This window comes from Mustela putorius, unplaced genomic scaffold (genome assembly GCF_011764305.1).
Source record: "Mustela putorius furo isolate JIRA1106 unplaced genomic scaffold, ASM1176430v1.1 tig00000179_pilon_pilon_pilon, whole genome shotgun sequence".
Lineage (NCBI taxonomy): Eukaryota > Metazoa > Chordata > Mammalia > Carnivora > Mustelidae > Mustela > Mustela putorius.
Window position 1 is genome coordinate 11726029 of NW_025421305.1, and position 17295 is coordinate 11743323.

At 37.9% G+C, this 17295-nt stretch overlaps 2 protein-coding genes across 2 annotated transcripts in view; one reads left to right on the forward strand and one right to left on the reverse strand.

The window, feature by feature from the left end:
* GTF2F2 (general transcription factor IIF subunit 2) overlaps positions 1 to 17295 on the forward strand; it is a 154528-nt gene that overhangs the window by 70444 nt on the left and 66789 nt on the right. Inside the window, exon 5 of the mRNA XM_004759235.3 lies at positions 16554 to 16635. Coding sequence (XP_004759292.1) covers positions 16554 to 16635 — 82 coding nt within the window. The remainder of the gene's footprint in view (positions 1 to 16553; positions 16636 to 17295) is intronic.
* Positions 883 to 11619, reverse strand: KCTD4 (potassium channel tetramerization domain containing 4). The gene is made up of 2 exons (XM_013059813.2): positions 11436 to 11619; positions 883 to 2500 (listed from the first exon to the last, which is right to left on the reverse strand). The coding sequence occupies exon 2, from the start codon at positions 2313 to 2315 to the stop codon at positions 1536 to 1538; it is 780 nt and encodes a 259-aa protein (XP_012915267.1). The 5' UTR covers positions 2316 to 2500; positions 11436 to 11619; the 3' UTR covers positions 883 to 1535.

Here is a 17295-nt window from a genome sequence, read left to right on the forward strand (position 1 = left end):
GAAGATTGTGTGGCTGATATGGATTTTTTTTAAGTGGATTTTTTAAGGGACTTTTTGGTATAATTTTAAAATATTTCCTTTAGTATGTGTGGCCAACTTTTCCATTACCTTTGATTTATTAAGTGGAAGTCAGAGTTCTGAGGACGAATATTAGCTTTGCTGCTAATTTACTCTAAGTTTTTAATGTGTATGCAAACTTTTGGCATATATGCTAATTTATATAACTCATAATTTTCAGCAATCTTTTGTGGAAATTTATTAAAATTAAGATTTAGTTACCTGTTTTAATGGTTAAATTTTAAAGGAGCAAATTTAAGATATAATTTATTCTTAGAAGCTAAAGAAAATAAGAGGCATAGAAATTATTTAGCTGCTCTTTTGGAGGGAAAATGCATTCACATTTAGAGCTAAGTTGCATTATTTCATTGAGAAGCCATATATAAAACTTAATTAAAAACATAACTTCCCATTTAGCATATGATTAAAGAAATTAACTCGGTGAATTTGAGAGTTAGCATCAAAATATGTATTGGAAAGAATAAAGTTCTTTCGTAAGAATAATGTTTAATGATGCTCATTTAATATTTTTGAGCTTTAAAAATGAATAGATTCAAAGGATGTTCTGAAAATGAACTCCTTTATTATTTTGATACCACATAAACTGTTAAGGCTAAGTTATCCATGTTCTGTTGGAGCTCAGCCTACAAAGAAATGAATTTGCTGATTTTTGTCACTTGCAAGACCAGCCAGGGTTATTGCAGCCTGTCAGTTGACTACATCAATGCATAATACTGTGTGAAATCATCAAGTGGTACTCTCTGTTTTGAAAGAGACACATTTAGCTTTTTATTATAATTATTAATACAAGCAAAGAAGCTAATAGTGCTTTTATATTTTTATTGGCATCACACAGTTTTCTAGGAATGTTCAGCAATATGTCAATTCAGCTGTAATTATAGCATGAAATACAGGAACTACAAATAAGCTTTTGGTGCCTGCCGTTAAAATTATATCAGTAACTTTAATACCTTCTTACAGTTACATTTGGTTTCACTATAGCTCTGTCTTAGTACATCTGCACATCTCCTTTGCTCTCAGTAGTTAATTTTTACCAGTTCAGTTTCTTTGTAGTTTTGCAGAAAGGATTTTAAATCTTGCAGCCCCTTAACATATTTTTATTATCATTTACTTAAATGATAGATAATGTACATGCTTGTTCATTGTGCAAGTACCCAAGACATTCTCATTGAAAGCTTCAGAAGTAAACAAATAGCAAAAGCATTCAGTCTTTATTTACAATATATAGAACATCACTGTTTTCATTTTAAGTATAAGAGTCTGATCAGCAGGAACACCCTTGAGAAGGGCATCTTTAGCGATAGAATTTACATACCGTTAGCTCACAGTAATTGATTAGCAGCAGGGCTCTGAGTACGGAGCTGGCCCGGCACACGTTATTTGGGATGCCTTTGATGCTGTGGTTTTCCGAAGCTTGCTGGCTGCATGCTTGTTGCCTTTGTTCATGACACAGGTAATTACTTGATAAAATGAAGTGCATCGCTGTGAACAATTGACCCTTTGGAACAATCCAGGCTGGTCAGCAGTCTAAAGCCACACTTTAAGGCCATCATTATAGCCTCAAACTTGAGAGTTTCCAGGGTACAGACAAAGGTGTTGTCTTCCTTTAGTACAAGTCGAGTGCCATTTTCAGACTTTATGAAGTATTTGAATTGAATAATATTTGATGATATTGAAAACTCCTCTGGAAATCCATCCAGCCTGCTTTTGGACACCAGAACAATGCGAGATTTGATTTTTGATATGAAATCAGGAGCATTACAGAAAATTCTCAGTCCTTGTGAGCGATCATGGTTATCTGTTATTTCCAAGAAAGTAGTCTCTCTGGGTGTTAGCTGTTCTTTTTCCCACCTGGATTTCACTTCCTCCGCCAGTCCCTTGAGCTGAAAGAATTCTGCTTCTTGTGCAAGAAGTTGATTTTCTCGAAACCCTTCGGGCAGTAGAAGTTCTCCATTTCGTAGGAAGTTTAGGACATGTCTGAAGAGGAGTCCATCCCTGTCTATGAAATAGTGACCATCAGCATCAAACGGGCAGAGTATTTTTCCATTTACTATACCTTCAAGGAAAGTGTCTGGGTACTTGGTCAGTGTTTGTTTTTGAGTAATGTATAAATATCCACCAACGTTGAGGGTCATCAGTGTGGACTTGCAGTTCTGTCCTTGGTCAGCATCTTCCAGGCTGTTGTGTTTGCCTTCATACTCCTTTTCTTTTTCTCTTCTGTTTATTTTACGCTCCATTTTTGAAAATTCTATTTCAGCCTGGTCTTCTTGGCTCTGAGATTTTTAAAAAAGAAACACTACCACACAAGCACGCCTTTATTCAGCCCCAGCCTGGTGATGGAATGGAAATGCTGGCAGCATCGCCTGTGCTGTCAGCTCGGTTTTGCAGTAGGTGGCGTATCAGCTATGTGTGCGGGAGCTTTCTGGAGTAAGACAGGGAAAAAAAAAGATAATTTGCATTTAACTGTGTCGGGGAAGGAATTTGTTGTTTAAGGATTTTCATGTATATTCTTTGGAATAATAAAAGTTACTCTAGATAAATTGAATGTCCTCTTAGCAGTTAAGCAATTACAAAATGTTTAATTTTCCAGCTAAGTTTGAGTATGTTTCCATTTCTAAGTGTCTTTTAAGTTATGGCTCAGTCAGGCAAGCTTAATATTGAATAATATTATTAACTTCTGGAGAATAATGTGTTACTGAATTAATATCATCTTTCAAAGTAAATCATAAATAGGAAACCTAAAGAGAAAGGGAGTAGATGTATAAAATCTTTTTTCCTAGAAAAAGTCACACATTTCACAGTGTGTAGTAATTTTAGAGACCCAAATGAGAATATTAAACCTGTTATTTGTGATACTGCACATGAATTTAATTGGATTTGCATGTGATTCTGATTTGGGGATTTTTACTAAGAAGAAATTTTCTTAAAGCCGTTTAACAAAAGGTTCTTTCTTTCTTCCTTTCTTTTTTCCCTTTTCTTTCTTTCAAGGAAAAACATCAAATATACAGGCTTTGCAGTAATCATTTACATTTCTTTTTGGTTAAGATTTCCTGTGGAAAATTCATAAGCTTCTTTTGCCCTAAAGCTTCTCCAGTGCTGAACAAAGACTTGGGCTGCTATAGAAAATACTCTGTGTATGTGAGTATGTGCACGTGCATGTGTGTGTGCACGCATTCACACACACATGTGTGTGTGTTTCAGAAGATAAAAGATTCAGAATACCTGCTATAAAATAGTGTCATGGTAAATTTCACTGAGGGGTTTGGTTTTTTTTTTTTAATTGTTGCTGGTTTTTCTCCCCCCAGTGTTCACCAAAGGCAAGAGAAAGGGCTAGAGACAGCTTTTTTTTTTTTTTTTAAACTTGGGAATGGCACAGCTTTCAGTCTGATGTTTTTCCCTGTTTCTTTTTTTCCCTTCCCTTCTAACTTGCCTTGGAAAGCATTTTAGAGATCTGAGCTTTCATTTCTAGAGTTTAAAGGCCCAGTGGTAAGAAATGTGAACATTTTCCCCTGTACCCTATTATTTGACTGGTCTATCTGCTAATTTATTCTGAGGAACTGCATTATTCTCAGAATTAAATTAGATTTAATATTAAATTGACTTCTGTTACATTAAAGGTTTTTTAAATTATTCAACTGTATGTTGGTGGAAATCCTGGAGTAGAATCTTCTAAAAATGCTTACCTTGTATTTTCTCTAAATAATGTTAGATTTTCTTCAGATATAAAAAATTATATCCTTAATTATAGCAGGTAACATATTGATCTTTGAAATTGTCAAAAGTCCATTGAAATTAAACTAGAAATCTAATGCATAAACATTTTTAGAGCTGAGTTTTTACTTAGAAACCATAAAATTCAACCTCCTCATTTTACCAAAAATAAAATTACATTCTAGAGAGCAAACACCAAATAAAAATTTAGTGTTTTATCTAGCACATTACAGTTGGCTAATGGTTAGCCAGCACTTGAACTAAACCTTCCTCTCAGTCCTGCATCTTTTAAGAAGAGTCTACTCTTATATTGTTTCTTTTTTAAAGATTTTATTTATTTGTCAGACAGAGAGAGAGAGCACAAGCAGGGGGAACAGGGCAGAGGGAGAAGCAAGTTCCCCACTGAGCAAGGAGCCGGACGTGGGACTTGATCCCAGGACTTCGGGATCATGACCTGAGTCAAAGGCAGACATTTAACTGACTGAGCCACGCAGGCATCCTGTATTCTAACCATTTCATATGTGTACTGACTGTTGTTTCGGAATCAAATCTTTTTCTATGGATTTGGTTTTTTAAGAAGTACTGAATATATTTTTTCAATAAAACTTGGAAATGTGTGGAGTTCATATGTTTATAGTCCCATGTTATAAGGCATAATCATTTCATTGATAGGTCTAGTCCTCTTTAAATGAATTTTATGAATATCAGAATCAATAGAACATAACTGTAGTGTAGTGATGGAACCCAGGTTTTGTGTGTTTAAATCAAATGATGTAGTAGAATACCATGTGATACAGGCCTCCTTCCTTACATCCTGTTTGGCCCATTTGTAGAAGTCGTCGTGGGAAAATAAAGCTAGTGCTGCCAGAAGATAGGCTTTCCCAGGATGGGATGGTGAGGCAGGGCTACTGCAGGCTGGACTGCTGCCTCTACAGTCAGTCACTCCAGGGCTGCCTTACACTTGCTAACTCACTTTTGGTTCCTGCTGCCTGATTTTGAAGACTCTTGATGTGTGTTCCGGGTTTCTGCTGACTTGCCTTGAAGACTCTGAACCACACCAGCGTGTGCCCCTGACCCTTGATCGGTTTTTTTTCTCCCACTCTAGACTTCACTCTGGTATTCTTGGCTTCTGCACACCTGACATGTATGAGTTGTTTGCCACCCCCATGGCCAGGCAACAAGAGTGTAATGGAGGCTTTGTCTTAGTACCTGACTAGAAGTTAGTTGTTAGGAGTCCATAGCACTTTTTTGTGTGTGTCCTGTTGCCCCCAACTTACAGTCTTAAAGAAAGTGGCTCCCGGTAGTCCTCACTTTACCCCCATTACTCCACATTATCCCCTTTAAAGTAACATGATCGTATCTTACAGAAGTTACAGGGGCTTGTTGATCACTGACTACTGCCTTTTGGGGTACACCTGCCCCTTATGGGAAAGCCAGGTTGTTTTCTTTTTCCTGTTCTGTTCTAAAATTGTATTTGCCTGCTTGGGTGGGTGGAAGGTGGGAAAAGCTCGTCCTGGATATTGTCAGTCAGGTCCCCATGGCCCTACGACTATAAAAATCGTGCTTCAGTACCTATGCCAAGGAAAACGTGGTGTGATTATGTGTCTCCATGTTGCTGTAGATAGAAACTGCAGTTAATCAGTTCAGCAGTTTCAGCAAAAGGCTTAACCCACACGTCAAAGATTAGCTCACTTAGATCCACTTGACCACTAGACTTGAGGATTTTGTCTCCTTTGCAGGCAGAAGATTGTGTGTGTGTGTGTGTGTGTGTGTGTGTGTGTGTGTGTGTTTTAAAGTTAGGGAGGCCCTGTTTTCTACTCAGTACCCTAGACCTTTGTTAGAGTTAAAGCACCTCTATCTTAAGCATCTGGAATCACACATATAAAAGAGCCCTTTAGCCAGCTCTGAGGATATAAACAATACCATTGTTACATTCTTGGTATATGTTTATCTGTTAATTAGGCCCAGTGCCTAATCAAATTCTAGCAAAGCCTTCCACTAATATGATGACGCTAATCTACATTAGGCAGAACTTATTCCAGGCCAGTGGGAGGAGTTTCCATCTTATCTACCACCTCCTGATGGAAGAGGTCATTGTCATTGCCATGGTTGACACAGGATGTCATCATAATACATGCTTGCTCCATTTATATGCCATGGAAGGAAGTAGAACATCACCAAGAAGGTATCTCTCTTAGTTGGAAGATATAAGACCTGATCATTGCTTCCAAGCTCAACATATCACTCTTCTATGAAATTCAGACACTCCTTTTCAAGGAAAAGGGTTGGTCTTAGGAGCTGCCTTTAAAATAAGAACATTATGGTTAAACAGCTGCCTTCAGCTCAGGTCATGATCTCAGAGTCCTGGGATGGAGCCCCATGTTGGGCTCCCTGCTCAACCGGAAGTCTGCTTCTCTCTCTCCCACATCCCCTGTTTGTGCTCTCTCGCTCACGCTCTCTCAAATAAACGAATAAAATCTTTTAAAAAATAAAATAAGAACATTGTGCGCACCTGGGTGGCTCAGTCGGTTAAACATCTGCCTTTGGCTCAGGTTATAATCCCAGGGTGCTGGGATGGAGCCCCATGTCTGCTCCCTGCTCAGCAGGGAGTCTGCTTCTCCCTCTCCCTCTGCCTCCTGCCCCCCCCCACTCATGTTCTCCACCCACCCTTCTCTCTCTCAGTCTTTCTAAATAAAATCTTTTAAAAAAATAAAATAAGGGGCACCTAGGTGGCTCAGTTGGGTTCCCTGCTCAGCGGGAAGCCTGCTTCTCCCTCTCCCCCTGCTTGTATTCCCTCTCTCACTGTCTCTCTCTGTCAAATAAAAAAATCTTCCAAAAAATTAAATAAATAAAATAAGAACATTGTGCTTTTGTCTCCATCTATACTAGATCTTTTTGGTTGATTTCACCTCCATGTGTTCTGCCTGCCTTTCAAAAAGATTAGTTCTTATTACCGTAGAAAGAAAGTAAAAGCAACTGCAGCTAGTGCGGATGCTGTCAATGTTTACTTAAATCTGGCACTCTGTTTCTTCCCTGGACTTTGTTTGCCACATTTTTTCAAGCTTATTGATCTGAGTCTTTCTTTCTAACTTGAATTCGATGCCCTCCTGCCTGACTCCATGATGATAGCTTTATCTGTTCATGTTCCCAAATTTGGCTAACCCTTGGCCATCTTACTTTTATGTCCTGTGATTCCTCTTTGCTTTGAACTGTGGCTTTCACAAGCTGAGTGTCTCTTTTTGAATGTGTGGCTCACCTCTTTTTTATAGCCTCTTGTTAATAGCATTTAATATGAGAAACATTCGTTTCAATACTCAGCTCTGGCTGTTTTACGTTAGCCTCTGTGTGAAAAAATAAAAATTCGTTGAAAATATAAATAACAATAAATTACAGTGTAATATATTAACATTTTAAGAATCAAAGATTTTTCCATGTTAATCTAATTCCATTTGAATGCCGAAAGTTTAGTTCAGTTTTGAAATACAAAATCATCTGCATTAGGTATTGCCTGGTACTGGAATTGTACTAACACTAGTGCTGCCTCACCTGCCTTATGAGCTGATTGGCCACAGGGTCTAACCAGCTGTGTGGAATGCATGAATCCTTCTAGGACTCATTGGATATAACTTCTGATAGGAACGTGATGTGGATGGGTGATTCTAGTCAGATCTTTGAGAATGTTTTGTGGTGTTGAGCTGAGTCTTCAGAGAAGCCCAGGAATCTTTGCAAACCTTTAAGCCTCATATGAGGAGTACAGAAAAGAATAAAGCACTATGGACTAAAAGGAGCACAAATTAAAAAGACAGATTAAATGAGAACTTCAAGCAAAATTCCATCCCACATTTCTTTGCCTTTCATTAATTACAGAGATGACTTTGAAAACAACTTACAAATCATATTAATTCCTATTTTAAATATAGTTGGGAAGATGAGTGTTTCAAGGAAAGCAGTGTTTTATAATTGTGTAAGCAGAAGGCATTTAGGTTTTTTAAATGAATTTTCTTTTTTTTGAAGTGTAGCGTATGCGTTATTATTCACTGGAAAATTCTATTGTAACCAGATGAACAAAGCACTTTAATGGCCATCAAATGAACACTGAAATTATGTTTTTGTATAGAACTCATTTTTATAGTGCTCTTTAGCCAAGTGGAATTTTGCCTTCTCTTTGGGAAGAAGATACTTGTAAAATGTTCATAACCACTGTCTACAGTCTCAAAGTGAGCGACATGACTTTGAAAAGGTAATATTTTATGAAATTAATGACCAGGGGTAGCTGGGTGGGTCAGTGGGCTAAGCATTCAACTTGATTTTGACTCATGTCATGATTTCAAAGAGTTGTGAGATAGAGCTCCATGTTGGGCTTCCTGTTCAGTGGGAAGTCTGCTGAAGATTCTGTCCCTCTCTCTTTCTACCCTTTCCTCTGACTTGTGTACACTTTCTCTCTCAAATAAATAAACAAATCTGTTTAAAAAAGAAGAAAAAGAGGAAGAAGAAGAAAAGAATGAAATCCATGACCTAAAAATTTAGCTTCTGTTCCTAAATGCTATCCCCTACCTAACTCAGCATTCCTTCTGTTAACCTCTTTTCTTTAGATCTTCTTGTGTCTCTATTGATGAGATGGCGTGGTGGGGCCTGAACAGCAGGACAGGATATGATAGTTCATTTGAGCAAATGCAGTTTCTTAGAGAGTACAGAGATTGGAAATTAGGGATGGAGAACTCTTCCATGTTCCACATCTAACACCACTTCTTCTTCTTCTTCTTCTTTTTTTAAAGATTCTATTTATTTGTTTGAGAGAGAGACAGTGAGAGACAGCATGAGTGAGGAGAAGGTCAGAGGGAAACGCAGGGTCCCCAAGAAGCAGGGAGCCTGATGCAGGACTTGATCCCAGGACTCCAGGATCATGGCCTGAGCTGAAGGCAGTTGCTTAACCAGCTGAGCCACCCCAGGTGCCTGCAAATCTAACATTTCTAAAATCTTACATCTTAAAATCATGGCAGTGGTTTGTTTTAGTGCATATAAAATAATGTATATTATAGTTGGTGCTTTCTTAGTGTTGATAAATCTTTGAGCAGTTCTGTGAGCTCTATTACTTTCATCCCACCAGAAAATAAAATTAATAGAGATACAGGGAGAGGAAGAAAGGGGGCCTGGAGGTGAGGAACAATATTAAGGCAGCAGTTTTAAACTCTGGCTACTGCATATTAGAATTATCTACTGGCATAAAAATACCACCAGCTCTTGCCCTCCTCACAAGTCAGTTAGAATAGAATCTCTGACTTCGGGCCCAGTAGTTTCTAAAAAGCTCCCCAGGTGATTCTGATGATCAAGCAGAGTTGAAGAACCACCATATTAAGGAAATCAATGAGTTCAGGAAAGGAAACTTATATCAGAGTTCTTAATGATGGGGACGTAATTTCTACCCTTTAGTTGTGAGGATACTTATCAATTAAAGTATCTTGAAATTCATAAAGAACTAAACTAGTGTATGGCATCACTGCATTACCAATTAAACATAGTGAATAGAACAGGAGTTACTGAAGCTGAAAGTAATGAAACTTGAATCCTGTTAGTTGACTTAAAAATATGTGCCATTGGATTGTCTATAAAGTATTTCATTCATATAATTCATCAACTATATATTGCAGTCTTTCTAAGTGTAAGGGTCTCTTTTTCTTTCTTGGTATCACTCATCTTTTTTTTTTTTAAAGATTTTATTTATTTATTTGACAGAGAGAGATCACAAGTAGGCAGAGAGGCAGGCAGAGAGAGAGAGAGAGAGAGAGAGAGAGAGGAGGAAGCAGGCTCCCTGCTGAGCAGAGAGCCCGATGCGCGACTCAATCCCAGGACCCTGAGATCATGACCTGAGCCGAAGGCAGCGGCTTAACCCACTGAACCACCCAGGCGCCCGGTATCACTCATCTTAACCAGCACAGTGTTTGGTACTATTTAATATTAATAGAGCATTATAGTGAAAGTCCGTTCTCTTGGAGACTTAATCTTTCCTGGAAGGATTTGTTTTTCTCATCCCTTCAATCACTTTTGCTGTTGTTTTTAAATTATCCCTAATTTCAAGTGCAGCAGCCAAAGCTGGACTGCACCCTTTGTTGACAGTCTAACTAAAATAAAATATTATGGTATTAGGATTTTCCTGACCTTTTTCATTATTACAGCACAGCATTACTTCATGTTTTTTATAAAGCTGTATTTTATTTCTGGGTTTTATCCAGCTTCTTATTCTTGAAAGCAACTTTGAGATTAGGGATTATGTCTGTTTATACATCAAAATGTCATGCCCACATCTGTATTCAAGAGGTTTTTATATTGGCTAATTAGATATGTGATGGTAACAATCATAAAGGAGACTGTGATCTGAGTTATAGGAGGAGCAATAAATAACTTGTGGACTTGCTTTGTGAACATTAAAACAAAAATGTTTGTTCTTAAGAAGCTCATTCACTGAGTTATTTCCTTGATCCAAAGTCTGTTATGGCTTCTGTAGACTGATAGAACAGTCCGGATTCTTTTGTCTTTAAGGCTTCCATCCTTTTTTCCAAGTTTTACGTATGTATTATTTGGGAGAGAGAAGGAGAGCATGAGTGGGGGTGCAGGGAAGGGTCGGGGTGAGAGGGTATCTCAGGCAGACTTCCCCCTGAGCACAGAATCTGAGGCGACTCGATCTCATGACCCTGAGATCATAACCCGAGCCCAAGTCAAGAATGGGATAGGCTTGGGGCGCCTGGGTGGCTCAGTGGGTTGGGCCACTGCCTTCAGCTCGGGTCATGATCTCAGGGTCCTGGGATCGAGTCCCGCATTGGGCTCTCTGCTCAGCAGGGAGCCTGCTTTCTCCTCTCTCTCTCTCTCTGACTGCCTCTCTGCCTACTTGTGATCTCTCTCTGTCAAATAAATAAATAAAATCTTTAAAAAAAAAAAAAAAAAAAGAATGGGATAGGCTTAACAGACTGAGCCTCCCGGGTGCCCTTAAGGTGTCTTTCTTTGATTTTGTACTTAAACTAACCAGTTCTTTGGGTTTTGTTTTTTTTTCCTCCTACTCCTGGGCAAGTACTCTTATCATTCACAGATACTTTTGATCAGCATTACGATGTCCCTTGTATAAGAATGTACCTACAGCCTTCTTTAGTCCATAGAGGAACTGTTGAAGAGTAGTACTATGAGTGCGGAGGTTGAACTGTTTTCTAAAGCTTAGGTCTAGTCCTCAAAATATGGTTTCAGTATATGATTAGAATTGGGAATTTCCAGTGTATTAGGCATATTTATAATTTGAATATTATATGAAAACATTACATAAATAACTTTGGGGAATATTTATACGATTGCTCATTTGTTACTTTTGGGGTAAATAATCAAGTCCTAACTCTGTAGGTTTACCGAAATCTGAACATGTACATTTATTCCTAAAATTTTTGAAGGTTAAACATAGATCAGAACACCAGTTCACAAATTTGAATAGAATAAGGATCACCTTAATTAAATAGATTGCAGGTTTGCCTCATTGGCTTGTTATTATGCCAAGTAGTTTATATTGATAGGCCTTACTTACCCTGTGAACCACAGGCAAAAAACTTCCATGAAAAGATTTTAAGTGAAGAGATTGGAAACTAATAGGAATATTTAAAATGGTTTACCTTTTAAATTCACCTGCTCTGTGGAAATAGTTTTTCTTCAGTCCTTTTCCAGATGATAGACACAGATGTGATCTAAATAGAACCAGGAGAGTAGCTTCAAAAGTTGTAAGAACAGTCCCAAGTCTCGTTCCTAGCCTACTTATCTGTGTTTTAACTGGAGTTGGACGTGTTCTTAAAGGCCTCCACATTGAACTGGATCCAGAGTGGCTTTGTGGAAATGAATGCCTATAACTTCCTGATGCCTAACATCTTCCTAACATATCTGCCTGTCATTAATTACATGCCAATGCTAATAAACATCTTTCAAGCTTGTTTATTACTGTAACTTGTTTCAGCCAGGCATGCCCTTAACTTGTAAAAAGAGCCTATCCATTATTTTTCTCTTTCTTCAACATAGTCTATCTCAGTTGAGATAAAGAGCAGGAAGATCTAGCTTAGAGCAGAAGTTCCTCAGCATTTTGTTGTTATTGCTGTTCCCAGAAAGTTTCTAATTTCTCCTCAAAGAAAGTTTAATTACATCTAAGTCTTTTAGAAAATCTAAGTCCAACCAAAGTAAACACTAATGAAATGATAAAACATCTCCAGTTGGAAGAGAAGGCCAGTTTTTGTTTGTTTTGTTTTAGGTTTTGGTGGGTTTTTTGTTTTGTTTTTTGTTTTTTGTTTTGAGAAGTCCAGTTTTTTAAGTGAAAGAGATTTGGAACTAGATATGAGATCCCACAGTAACTTCTTTACATAGATGCTGAAGCTGAGAGGTGGGAAGTAGCCTCACCAAAGGGACCTACCTCACTGTTTAGTGACAGAATCAGAACTAGAAACTCTTAAGTTCTTTTTTTATAGCATGTGTTTCGTATACTTAACCTTTAAAATTTTCTCTCAATTTTTTTCTGAAAGTAGGTGGTAGGGTAGGGTAGATCAATAAAATACTATTACCAACGGTATGTGTTCGTACTCGTTAAGATTCTTTTGGTTGCAAGTAACAGAAACCAGTAAGTAAATGGATCTAGCAAAAAAGGTGGGCATGGGGGGAGAGAAAATTTAGAAATGATTCTGGACTATTTCCCAGAATCCAGTTCTGCTGTGGGTCTCTTAGTTTGAAATTCAGAAGGAGGCACAAACATACAGAGAGAAAGAGGGAGGGGACAAAAGTCATTGTTCACTCTATTCCCACCACCTTCAGTGTCCTTCTGTTTCACCTGTGTGTCTATCGTATAACCCTTAAAAATTTCTTCTTTGTGCAGTGCAGTGGAGTCCCACAGCCCATAGGGAAGGACCAGTAGTCTGTCAGGTAAATTCAAAAGTAGAGAATCATAAAATGATATTAATATGAATTCTTACTGCCTTAAACATTTTACCTTAAGAGTTCAAATGTACATATAGCCACCAATGTACATGTAGGATAAGGCCTTTGATTTCAGTATAATACGCTGATTGAACATCTGTTTTCTCTTTCTTGGGAAAATTCAACCCATAATCTAGATTTACAATTTTGGCTTCTTAGAAAGGAGCAGAAATTTAGACACTGAAACATGAATGCAGAATCCTTCTAGACTTTTATGTTTCTCTTCTAATCTCCTGTTATCTCTCCAGTGTTTTGACAGTAGTTTTTTTTTTTTTAAGCAACTTACTTTTTATATTAAGTCTTACCAAAGCACTAAACCTGGTTTTCATAGAAACATCTCCTTCCCCCATATTTATAATTAATGGGATTATATAATATATAACCAAATTGCATAATAACTAACAGTAAAACTAGCATAAACAAGTTCTAATATAGTTAGAGCAGAAGTGTGTGGGAGTACTAGAGATGAACCTAACTACCCACTATGGGCAAGCTATGGGCATCTGTCTCTGTATTTAAAAGAGGGGACTTGAGAACATTGATAATCTAGAAGTGGGGTAAGTGGAGGTCTATTAAAAGTGATTCTGGTGTATTAAAATGATTTATATACCTCCTACTAGACCAGCAGCTCTCAAAAATGTGATCTGGAAACTTTTGGGTAGAGGGATTCCTGAGACCTTTTCAAGGAGCCTATAAGTCAAAACTATTCATAATAATACCAAGGCTTCTGCCTTTTTCAGTTCCGATTTTCTCAACATTTCTTAGTTTTAGTTTCTAATATGATAAATAGCAAAAGGTACAACCCACATAAAAGCTCTTTGGGGGCCCTCAATACTTTTTAAGAATCTGTGTCACAGAAGTCATTTGAATGGCTGCACTAGACTCTACTCCTTGAGGACAGGAGCCATGCTTTATGTCTTTGTTATTCCTGATGTGTTTCAAGTATTCATGGTCTTTTAAACTGGCCTAACAAAGTGGTTTTAAGTGAGGGTCCCTGTATTAATGAACATGGTCTGTAATAAACTGCAGTGGTGTCCAAATGGGTGCTTTCAGATGCCTTTATTTTTTTATTTTTTTTAAAGATTTTATTTATTTGACAGAGATCACAAGTAGGCAGAGAGCCAGGTGGGAGGGCGGGGTGGGTGGGGGGGAAGCAGGCTCAGGGCGCCTGATGCAGGGCTTAATCCCAGGACCCTGGGATCATGATCTGATCCGAAGGCAGAGGCTTTAACCCACTGAGCCGCCCAGGCGCCCCAGGATGCCTTTAAAATATAATGTATTTAATATCTTTCCCTCGAAATCTTAAGCAATGTTTTGAAGAGGAAAAGAAGCATGGTTAGTGGAAAGAATATGGAAACATTTTCCTATAAGGCTTTTAAAAATTGTGAAGGCTTTAAATCTTGCTTAGGAGGTTTTATCATAAGTAAATTGGCTTTTAAAATTTACTTAAAAGGGGGGGGCACTTGGGTTGCTCAGTGGGTTAAAGCCTCTGCCTTTGGCTCAGGTCATGATCTCAGGGTCCTGGGATTGAGCCCTGCATCAGGCTCTCTGCTCAGCGGGGAGCCTGCTCCCACCACCCCTTCTCTGCGTGCCTCTCTGCCTACTTGCAGTCTCTGTCAAATACATAAATAAAATCTTTAAAAAAAAAAAAAGGAGAAAGGGAACAAGCTAACAGAGATGTGGGGTTATTTAAGAGCAACCAGTCAGTGGGAAAATCCATTGCAGATGATTAAGACTTCTCTTTCACTTGAGAAGCATTGGAAAGCTATTTTAGATTTGAAAAGGGGATGTGATGGACAGGAAATTATGGTTTGGGGAAGTGAATTTTATTGCTTTGTGAGAGTGACCTTGATTGGAGAATAGTGATGAGAGTAGTTTCCAAGTTGAGATGGGCAGGTGCTTTGAAAACTTCTTACTCTCTCAGGTATTGTATGGAGAACATTGACAGCAGATCCTTTAACTAAAAATTGAATTCAGCCTATCTACCTGAAGTAGATATTACTTTAAATAAGTGGGGAAACATTCACAGATGGTATTAATAGATAGCTCTTTTAGTATTCAGTGAAACACCTACATATATAAGTAAATTGTTTTCAGGGATGGTATAGTATTCTAAGTTGTTTAGTTTTTTTAAAAGGATTGATTTTTGTTTTAATAGAGGACTTTCTCAGGCATTTAACATATCTTATACATAGAAATTCCCCAGATCTTGCTATTGTTATACCAGTAATTTTTCTAGGTAGAATTTTCAACTTCAGTGGAAATGCAAACTCAAATATAAGATTTGGGAAATTCAGATTTTAATCTCAATCTTACTAAACTGATTAACAAGGGGAAATTATTTTTAGACATTTAAATTTAATATAAAATAATTATGGTTTTGTTTCCTTCCTAACATTTTGATATAAGGTAGGCATGCTTCTCGTCATTGCTTTTTCCAGACATCTGATAGCGTGTACTTGAGATTAGTTGCATATGTTGCACTGAGGAATTCCTCAACTATTGGATTGCCTGTGCATTCACAGTTAGGGGCTACGGTAAGGAGTCTCCTGGAGTTTGGAGACAAAATCAAGAAAAGTCACCATAAGGAAGATTTTCTAATGTAAATCATGTTGGCGTGGTACAAGCTGCGCTCTACATTTTGGTCCATTTATCTGCCCTCCTCCCCCACCCCAGGAAACTCTGTGCTTCTTGGAAAGAGTACTATGTCTTACTCATCTTTGATTCCAAATGCTTAGATGGTGCCCTTTACATAGTAGGCATTTAGTTAATGTTAGGGGAATGCACGAAGTCATTTGCCCTGAAGAGATGAATCATAAATGCATTGCTGATGAGCCAAAGGATTTCCTGAATCTCTTCTCAAAACCTGGATGAATTCTCATGAAATCAAGACTGAACCATAGCTTCCTAACCATAGTTGTACATTTCCGGACAGTAGGAGAGCTGGTGCCGTCATGGGATAATTTATGTGTACTATTAAGGTCTGTAAGGTGAATTTACCAGTGTTTAGTCCATAGTAGTCCCATAGTAAGTGCTAACTGTTGTTTACCTTTTTGGTTTCTCTTGAATTTTGTGTTAGCGTCACCTTAAGAATTCTTACTATTGGTAGGAAAAATTGCCCCTGTTTGGACAAATATCCATAGCAGTTAAAGCTCTAACTTGGACATACCCAAGTTAGTAAATCTGCTGGAAAATAGAAGAGCAACTGGCAGACAGAAGTGGTCCACAGTATAGCCTAGACAGTGTTTAGCCTGGACAACTAGCCTTGCCCAGTTTATAGTATTTTCTAGGCTAGCTATTCTAGTCACGGTGTATTCTAGAATTTTATTTGCATGTGTGTGTGGTCACCCACACATACAGATACATATTACCTTTAATTTTAGTGGTTTAGACTAGCTGGGTTTTCAGAAGTTACTTCTCTGCTAAATTTGTTGTAGTCTCCACTCCCTTCAAATTTTTTAAAATTTGATTTTATGCCCTAGTAAGTCACCCTCTTTATAAAAAATTAAATATATAAAAGTTGTATTGGCAAGGAGCTGCAGCAGCCCAGTAAACAAACCTGACAAGCTAAGTTTTTTACTCACCAAGAGTAAGGTCTTTCTCTATTCTGACCAATGATGTTACTATAAACTTACAAGTATTCCTTTTGTTCTTTGATTTGTATTATTACGTTTGATTCTAATCATCATTACTGTGGTTAGTATGTTAAGGTAAAATCTTAAAAATGGTCAGGGTTATCTCTGAATACATTTGTTAATTTATTTTTCTTTCCATTCAAGACAAACTTTCATTGGAAGGAATAGTGGTACAAAGAGCTGAATGCCGACCTGCCGCCAGTGAAAACTACATGAGATTAAAAAGGTTGGTGTTCTTTTTTTTTTTTTTTTTTTTTTTAGGGTTGGTGTTCTTTAAGATAATACCCGCTATTTCCTTTTGGGGATTGAAATACGTATATTAGATTGCTTCTTAACTGCATGAAAACTGTGGCTATGTTGAAAGTGTTTTCTTCAAAGGCTGTTTTACTTTAAAACTTTAATTTTTACATTAAGAACAAACTTCTAGTTATAAAATAATTAAGTCCTGGGGGTACCTGGGTGGCTCAGTGGGTTAAAGCCTCTGCCTTCGGCTCAGGTCATGATCTCAGGAGCCTGGGATCAAGCTACACATCAGGCTCTGCTCAGCAGGGAGCCTGCTTCCTCCTCTCTCTGCCTGCCTCTCTGCCTACTTGTGATCTCTGTCTGTCAAATAAACAAATAAAATCTTTAAAAAATAATAATAATAATTAAGTCCTGGGGTTATAATGTACAGCATGGTGACTATAGTTAATATTACTGTTTTGCATATTTGAAAGTTGTTAAGTGAATAGATCTTAAAAATTCTCATTACAAGAAGTAAATATGGGGGCGCCTGGGTGGCTCAGTGGGTTAAAGCCTCTGCCTTCGGCCCAGGTCATGATCTCAGGGTCCTGGGATCGAGCCCCGCATCGGGCTCTCTGCTCGGCAGGGAGCCTGCTTCCCCCTC